The sequence below is a fragment of the Orycteropus afer genome, unplaced genomic scaffold (assembly GCF_000298275.1).
Source record: "Orycteropus afer afer isolate SDZICR_OR568_19922 unplaced genomic scaffold, OryAfe1.0 scaffold00010, whole genome shotgun sequence".
NCBI classification, from domain to species: Eukaryota; Metazoa; Chordata; class Mammalia; order Tubulidentata; family Orycteropodidae; genus Orycteropus; species Orycteropus afer.
In genome coordinates, this window is record NW_006921597.1 from 21,051,725 (window position 1) to 21,061,056 (window position 9,332).

At 39.3% G+C, this 9,332-nt stretch overlaps 1 protein-coding gene across 1 annotated transcript in view; it reads left to right on the plus strand.

Annotated features, from left to right (window-relative positions):
- Positions 1 to 9,332, plus strand: part of HENMT1 (HEN methyltransferase 1) — a 29,409-nt gene that overhangs the window by 18,002 nt on the left and 2,075 nt on the right. The window contains exons 5-6 of the mRNA XM_007950526.1: positions 8,085 to 8,264; positions 8,495 to 8,573. Coding sequence (XP_007948717.1) covers positions 8,085 to 8,264; positions 8,495 to 8,573 — 259 coding nt within the window. The remainder of the gene's footprint in view (positions 1 to 8,084; positions 8,265 to 8,494; positions 8,574 to 9,332) is intronic.

The window sequence follows — 9,332 nt, forward strand, 5'->3', positions numbered from 1 at the left end:
TGCTTTCCACAATGGTTGTACCATTTTACAGTCCCACCAGCAGTGTATGAGAGTCCCAGTCTCTCCACAACCTCGCCAGCATTTATTATTTTCTGTCTTGTTGAATTTTGATACTAGTGCTGGAGCAAGATGGTATCTCATTGTTGTTTTGATTAACAGCAGGCTTTTTGATACTGTACACTAGACTTAGGGAGTCTTATCTGTTGGAACGTAGCACTGGAAAACAGATCTTCTTCCTTGGAAGCTGGGTATTTACTAGTAAGTTTATCCATGGCTGCAAGCCTGCCAGAGCAGGCAAGAAGAACACTCAGACACAGCTGGAAAGGAAGGAGTGGGCTGATGGTGTGTAAGCCTAGTTCTTCATCTAATATTCACCAATCCGATATGGTCTCTTTTTGATAGGGGTAGAAGGAGCCTGGGTTTGTGATTGGCTCCTAACCTGAATGTTGGCAGTTCAAGCCTACCCAGTGGCTTCATGGAAGAAAAGGCCTGGCGATCTACTTCCTTAAAGATAACAGCCAAGAAAACTCCATGAAGCAGAGTGACCCATGGGATTGTCTTGAGTCAGAATTGATTTAGATGACCATTGGTTCATTTGTTTTGGGGAGTGGCAGGAGTGGAGGAGAAAGGCGGAGACACAGAGGCAGAGAGAGGTGCACTAGTTTTGTGATTTCAGGTGTGTTTTGGTTACCTAGTGCCGCTCTAACAGAAGATACCACAAATGTGGATGGCTTGAACAAACTGGAGTTTGTTCTCTTAGAGTTTGGAGGCTTTAAGTCTGAGTTCATAGTGCCAGGCTCTAGGGGCTGGGTGAAAGCCCCTCAGCCTTGGGCTTCAGCTCTGCCTCTTGCTCCCAGCCCACTGAAGTTAGAGGCATTTCTTCACTCAGGCAGCTACTGGCTACTGAGACTAATAAGCCCAAGGTCAACCAATAAAATGGCATAGTCCCGATGTTACCAAACCACATGGCCGGCCATTAATTCAAGTCCATTGAAAGTCCCAAGGTTGGCAGCGCATGGCAGGCTGCTGAACAATGACACAGCTACTTGCAGGGTTCAAGCGTGCCATAAGCTAGAGACCATTCCCAAAGCTGTTTCTTATATACAGGAAGCAGACCACATATCCAAAGGCAGCTACTTACAGTAGTTCTGCCATGGAGTTGATTACCAGTCTCATCATGGGGAATACTACATCCAGCTGCCCAGCCACTCAACCAGGCCAGCCAAGTTGACACACAGACTTAACCACCACAAGGTGTCCCTGTAGCCAGGGGGAAGGAGATCATCTCCCTGCACCTTATTCAGAGTGACTCCTAGGATGCTTGTGAATCACTTTTGTGGGTGTCTGTTTCTTTAGGGTATACTGCTTTAAGAGTTTGTCAGATACTTTATTTTTGTCTGTAATTTTCAATTTTTATGTAATTGCAAATTTACAGAATAGTTACTAGGAATAGTATAAGGACTCAAAATATGATCGGGGAAGAGCTACCTCCTCAAAATAGAGTTGACCTTAATGATGTGGATGGAGTAGAACTTTCTATACCTTTATTTGCTGATGTGGCATAATTCAAAATGAGAAGAAATGGTTTCAAACACCCATTCAAAATGTGGAATGTATGGAGTATGAATCAAGGAAAATTAGAAGTTGTCAAAAATGAAATGGAATGCATAAAGATTGATATCCTGGGCATTAATGAGCTGCAGTGGACTGGTATTGGCCATTTTGTATCAGACAATCATGTGGTCTGTTATGTTGGCAGTGACGAAGAGGAATGGCATCACACTCATCGTCAAAAAGAGCATTTCAAGATCTATCCTGAAGTAAAATGCTGTCAATGATAGGATAATATCCATACACCTACAAAGAAGACCAGTTAATACTACTACTATTCAAATTTATGCACCAACCACTAAAGCCAATGATGAAGAAATTGAAGGTTTTTTACCAACTTCTGCAGTGTGAAATTAACCCAATATGCAACCAAGATGTATTGATAATTACTGGTTATTGGAATGTAAAAGTTGGAAACAAAGAAGCAGCATCAGTAGTTGGAAAATATGGCTTAGTAATAGAAATGACAGTGGAGATCACATGATAGAATTTTGTATGACCAATGACTTATTCATTGCAGATACCTTTTTTAAATGACATGAATTGTGACTATACATGTGGACCTTGCCAAATGGAATACCCAGGAATCATATCAATTACAGCTATGGAAAGAGACTGTGGAGAATCTTGGTATCATCAGTCAAAACAAAGTCAGGGGCCAACCTGTGGATCAGACCATCAATTGCTCATATGCAAGTTTGAGTTGAAGCTGAAGAAAATTTTAAAAATTCCATGAGAGCCAAAATAAGACCTTGACTATATCCCACCTGAGTTTAGAGACCATCGGAAGAATGATTTGATACATTGAACACCAGTGACTGAAGACCAGCTGTGTTGTGGGATGATGTCAAGAACATCATACATGAAGAAAGCAAAGGGTCATTAAAAAGAGAGGAAAGGAAAAGAAGACCAAAATATATGTCAGAGGAGACTCTGAAATTTGATTTTGAATGGAGAGTATTTAAAGTGAATGGAAGAAATGATGAAGTAAAAGATCTGAACAGAAGATTTCAAAGGGTAGCTTGAGAGGACATAGTAAAGTATTATAATGAAATTGCAAAGATCTGGAGATGGAAAATCAAAAGAGGAAGAACACGCTCAGCATTTCTCAAGCTGAAAGAACTGAGGAAAAAATTCAAGCCTCGAGTTGCAATAATGAAGGATTCTGTGGACAAATACTGAACCATGCAGGAATCATCAAAAGAAGATGGAAGGAGGAATATACAGTCACTGTACCAAAAAGAATTGGTCAATATTCAGCCTTTTCAGGACAGAGTATATATATATATATGATCAAGAACTGATAGTTTTGAAGGAAGAAGTTGAAGCTGTACTGAAGCAATTGGCAAAAAATAAGGCTCCAGGATTTGATGGAATACTGACTGTAATATTTCAATAATGGAAGAGCTCCATTGTCAATGCCAAGAAATTTGGAAGACAGCTATCTGGCCAACCAGCTAGAAAAGATCCATATTTGTGCCCATTCCAAAGAAAAGTGATCCAACAGAATGTGGGCATGATTGAACTATATCGTTCATATCACACGCAAGTAGACTAGTTACGTTTAAGGTTATTACTGAAAATGAAGTGTCTGCCTCACCCATTTTGCTATTTGTTTTTTGAGTGTTTTACATCTTGTTTTTTTTTTTTTTTAATATATTCTAATTTTTTCATGTTTGTATTTGGCTGTTTTCTTATGACAAGTGTTTTTGCTTTCATTTGACTTTTCTTCTGAGTTTTTTTTTCAGTGATTTATTAGTGATACCACATACGTTACATGACATAACTTTAAACTGCAGCAATGTTTAGCGTACGAACACCTGTTAACATATACCCTTAACATGATAAATCTATTCCTAATAGGATTGTCCTTTGCCCATTTTTGTTGGTGTGTTTTCTGTAAACATCAATATACAGCCTATATTCAGTAAGTTTCCTTTGTACTTATTTGTTACAAACTTGATGTTGCATTGTCTATGAGATTTAATTATTGACTTTATTCCCTAAAAGCATCATCTATTTGGTTCTTAATGAGTGCCCATGTTATTACATTTTTCGGAGATCTCTTTCTTTTGTATTGTTTGTTTATTTATCCCATGTATAGATACAAGTATTTATTTAATGCTCTTGCCTTTCTATTTGGAGTATTACCTTGAATAATACTTGGAAACCTGGTCTGTTTGTGGCAGATTACCAGAGCTACTATTTGTTCAGAATATCTTGATTTCCCCCTTGTTTTTGAATGACAGCTTTGCTGGGTAATGAATTCTTGGTTGGATATTATTTCATTCAAAATTTTATTTATGTTGCTCCATTGTCATCTGGCCACTAGAGTTTCTGGGCAGAAATCTGCATTGATTGTTATGAAAGAGCCTTGGATTATTAAGTTGCGTTTTTCTCTTGTTGCTTTCAGAATTCTCTCTTCGTTTTCAAGAATTCTTGTTTTCAAGAATTTTATTAGGATATAGTGTGGAGTTGATTTTGTGTGTGTATGTGTTTCTTCTAATTTGGGTTTGTGTACCTTCCTGTATTTGCAGTTTTAGTTCCCTGTTCAGATCTAGGGAATTCTGATTATCTCTTGGAAAATTGTTTCCATGTTTTTATTATTGTCATGGTCCTCTGTTGTTGTTGTTATGTGCCGTCGAGTTGGACCCAACTCATAGTGACCCCTTCTTGGGTTTCCGAGGTGATACCACTATGGAAGTAGATTGCCCAGCCTTCGTTCCGAGGAGTGGCTGGTGGGTTAGCAGTCAAGTGCCTTAGGCACTGTGCTACCAGAGCTCCCAGTGGTCTTTCGCAGCAGATTTGCCTAGTGCAACACGTCATCTGATTTCTTGACTGCTGCTTCCATTGGTGTTGATGGTGGAACCTGGTGGGTTTGAACTGCCAGCCTTCTGGTTAGCAGTCAGATGCCTCAGGCACTACACCACCAGAGCTCCAATAATTCTAATGTTATATTTCTTAAGTGAATCCATTTGTATTTGTTTGCTTTTCTTTGTTCTTTTCTCTTGTGACTTGATGAGTTTAGTTATTTTGTCTTCTAGTTCATTTATTCTGTCTTCTGTCTGTTTGACTCTCTTGTTGAATTTTTCTCTTTATTTTATTTTTTTTAATTTAGTTGCTTTATTTACTTCCAGTAATTCTTTGAGGTTTACCCCCCCCCATTTCCTTGTTGAATCTCTTATTTTGTTCCTCTATTTGTTTCCTGATCTCTGCCCGTTTGTTTTCTGTGTGCTTTTTGCTTTCTTTGAACACACTTAGTGCCATAGTCTGAAAATTTTCAATTTGTTCCATTATTCTGGCCTCCATATGAGAATTTTTCTCTTCATATTTTGCTTTTGTTCGGTCCTCCTTCTCTTGCGATTTTATGTGTTTGACTGTTTTTTGTTGAACATGGGCTGTTTTGTTATCCCTTTTTAACTTTTAACTTTGCATTTTATATTCTGGTTTCTGTGGGAAATTTTTCTGATTGGGCTCTCTGGGACATAGTGGCAAAGTGCCCAGCTGCCAACTGAAAGTTTTGGGCCTGTACCCACCAGCCACTCCACATGAGAAAAATGTGACAGTCTTCCTCTGCAAAGATTCACAGCCCTGGAAACCCCATAGGGCAGCTCCACTCTGCCCCATAGGGTCTTTATGAGTCAAAATTGAGCCAGTGGCAATGGTCTCTGGTAACTTCTGAGAACCATGAGAGGGCAATCTTATCCTCATTTTTATTTTTTTTTTCAGTGCTGATTTCAGTAGTTCTGTATGCTTAGTCTCTGGAATTTAATATTCATGTGCATGGGCAGGGGTGGTAGCAGTTGTAGATACTGACATAAGTGGTGGTGCTTGATTTCCCCATGGCAAAGGATGGCGACTCTTAAGTCTTTCCTTCGTGGATGCCCTCACACAGATTCTCCTACGATGTCCCATTATGATCAGGGACCTAGCCATTTCCCTCTGTGTTGCTCATCCATCCAAAGTATTCCTATTGCTCTGCTGCCATTTCAGTTCCTCCTGGTCTTGGTGCCCATGCAGCTCAGGCCTCAGTGAAATTCCACAGCACTTTCTCACAGCACTATAGTCCCCCCTTCACCCCTTCCCAATTGTGTGGCCTATAAACTCCTACACCAGTCTGTGCCACCTTAAAAATTTGGGCTACTTCTTGCTCAGATTAGCTCCCTTTCTGTATTCCTTGCATGAGGTGTTGCCCAGTCCCCATCCCAAAATGGCTCAATGAGTGCATGCTCCAGATGTTAGTGGGTGGGTTCTTCCAGTTTCTGTGCTATCCCTGTTCCTCCTCTTCCACATTTCTGGACTCACCCTGACTTTCCAGTACCTCAGCTGCCATCTGGAGTTCTGAGATCTCAGTTTATTCTTGTTTTTATTCATTGTTCCATGGGTTAGTTGCTAGGGGAGTAAATGAGAGTGTCCACTCACTCTTCCAGCCAGACTGTCTTCTAAAATGACTGTTGCATTTTGCATTCTCACAGCGGTGAATGAGTGTTCCTGCAGCTCCACACATACATCAGCATTTGGTGTTGTCAGTGTTTTGGATTTTACCCATTCTTATGTGGCATAGTGCTTAAGGCATTTGATTGCTTACCAGAAGGCTGGTGGTTCAAATCCACCAGCCACTCCTCGGAAGGATGATTGGGCAATCTACTTCTATAGTGATACCGCCTTGGAAACCCAAGGAGGGGTGACTATGAGTTGGATCTGACTTGATGGCAGTGAGTTTTTTTTTTTTAAATAGTTGTATAGTGGTATCTTGCTTTGATTATCCAGCATTTTTCATATGCTTAGTTGCCATCTTTATATCTTCTTTGGTAAGGTGACTGTTGAGATGTTTTGCCTATTTTGTAATGGGTTTGTTCTCGTTAAGTTTTAAAAGTTCGTTGTATATCTTGGATTATAAGTCCTTTATCAGATATGTATTTTGTAAGTATTTTCTCCCAGTCTGTTCCTTATCTTTTCCTTCTCTTAGCAGTGTCTGTGCAGAGCAGAAGTTTGTAACTTTAATGAAGTCCAACTGATAATTTCTTTTCCTTATTGATTGTGTGTGTGTGTTGATGTATATTCAGAGTCCTGCCTTAAATCTTACAATTTTTTAACTGCTTCCCATTTTTAAAGGTACATGATAATGGAAACTATATGGAATGCCACACATCAAGTTACTACTGGTTTACACAGTAATTTTAGAGTATATAAGCAAACTTTAGTGGCTTATGAGAAATGATAGGAAAAAAGTCTATTCATATACTGTTGTGAAACAAGGTACTTAATGGCAACAGTGCTGTCCCAGAATGTTTTACAGACCAGTTCCAGCAGGTAACTATGGATTATGTTTTTAATAGATCTTAAAAGTTATCACTAAGTCCAAGGTCACCTAGATTTTCTCCTGTGTTGTCTTTTAGAAGTTATATCCTTTGTGTGTTACACTTAGGTTTGTGATCCATTTTGAGTAACTTTTTTTTTATATTTTGTGAAAGATGTTAGTTCTGTGTCTAGATTCTTTTTTTTTTGCATGTAGATGTTCAGTTGTTCCAGTACCATTTGTTGAAAAGACTGTCTGTTTTCCATTAAATCCTTCTACTCCTTTGTCAGAAATCAGTTAATTATATATATGTATTTCTGGGCTCTCTGTTCTGTCCCACTGATCTGTTTCTTCGTTTGCCAGTACCTCACTGGCATGATCACTGTAGCTTTATAGTAAGTCTAGAAGTTGAGTAATGTTAGTCCTCCAATTCAGTACATGTAATTTTTGCATGTAAGTTGGAGAATCATGTCTCTTGACCTTTAAATTCTTGAGTATATACTTTCTAAGAGCACAAGAATCATTTCTTACATAACTACAATATAATCATATCAGGAAAGTTAACAGTGACATAATACTAATATTTAATTCTCACTCTATATTCAAAATTCATCAGTTGTTTCAGTAATATCCTTTTATAGCTATTTTAAAATTATTTGCCTGGATTCAGTCATTTGAATTTGATTGTCATGTCTCTTTGTTCTTTAATCTGGGACAGGTCTGCTCAGTCTTTCATTGCCTTATTGTGATGTTTTTCAAAAATACTTATTTTGAAGAATAATTATTTTATAGGCTCTCCCTCCATCTGGGTTTGCCTCTTTTCCCCTTATGAGATTCAGGGCATACATTTTTGAAAAGAATACCATAAAACAATGTTGTGCCCTTTTCACTGCAGCATATCAGGGAGGTACGTGCTCAGATACCCTTTTTCAGAGGCGTTGATAGTGAGGCCCAAAGGGTACAGCAAGGGACGTTGGTTGGATAAGAGAGTACCATGAGCAGGGCTGGGAGAGGGGATGAAAATGTATGAATGATAGTTTTTAGGTCATTTAAGCACTATTAAGAATTCAAAGGGAGAAGTAAGTATAGAGGGAGAGATTATTTTGGTATATCAATGTGGGAAATACTCGAAAAAGAAGCTAGATTTTATTATATCTTCCATTAACTATTTTAGAATAGAGCATTTGGATTCCGAAGATCTGGCCAAATTTCCCAAAGTAGTATTTGGGTTCTTGTCTCCAGCCATGATCGTCATCAGCACACCAAATTCTGAATTCAATCCCCTGTTTCCGGCAGCGACTTTAAGAGATTCCGATCACAAATTTGAGTGGAACCGAATGCAGTTTCAGACCTGGTGAGTTTGTTTACTTGTTTGTTTGTGGATCCTAATAGAGTTTAAAATCCTAGGAAGGAAATCTTGATGTGTATTCATTACCTAAAGTATGTATTTATTAATTCATTTCAATAGCATGGATTCCCCAAGGGCCACTAGCTTGTAATTCTTTCTTCAGTTTGCTATGTGCTCAGACCACAGAAGAACCATCATATTTGGGCAAAATAGAAATGGGGTCTTTGTTTCTCTAGTCAGGTCTCACAAGTGGGCAAGTATGGAAAGGATGTGTGGGCACCAGCTACCTTTTCTATGAAAGCATTTCGAGTGTTGGTGTGGAGCTAGGAAATAAAACAGGGAGGGTGCAGGGCTGCAGTGGGAGCTTCATTCCTTTATCGAGAGTTTCCACAGGAACAGGTGGTCAAGTTTCTGACTTAACTCCAAACCCAAAGAGGTAGTTGGGAGTCATAACTCTTGTGATCTCCTTATCAATCCCAACTCCCTGCCTTATAACTTTGCTTTTTCTCCACCATATTCTCGTGCTTACTTGGCGTCTGACACTATGTCATTGCCTCACTGCTCTTCACAGAAATAATGAATAAAGCAAACCCAATTGTGTTAGGCTGGGTTCTCTAGAGAAGCAAAACTAGCAAAGCTTACATAGAGAGAGAGAAAGAGAAATTTATCTTAGGAAAATGATTCACACACTTATAGAAGCTGGCAAGTCCCAAGTTCTTGCATCAAATGTCAAGCTGGAGGCTTTTTCTGACTGACACAGTTGGCAGGGGCTGAGGAGCTCAAGGTTGGCAGGCTGTATCGGCTGTTGACTCCAATGAATGATGAATCCAGGATCTCCAGGCTGAATGGTGGATTGTTCACTCACAGACAGTTGTAGGCAGCACAACAGGATCCCAATCCACAGAGGAATGTCTTTTTTCCCAGGGTGTCCATAAATATATTGGAAGCAGGCTATACCCCTAGGGAAACTCCTTCTCAATGGATTGGCTGCTCAAAACATATACATCCAATCTCATCATGGGAATAACCCACATCACAACTGCTTAAACCACTCAGAATTGTGGTCCAGCCAAG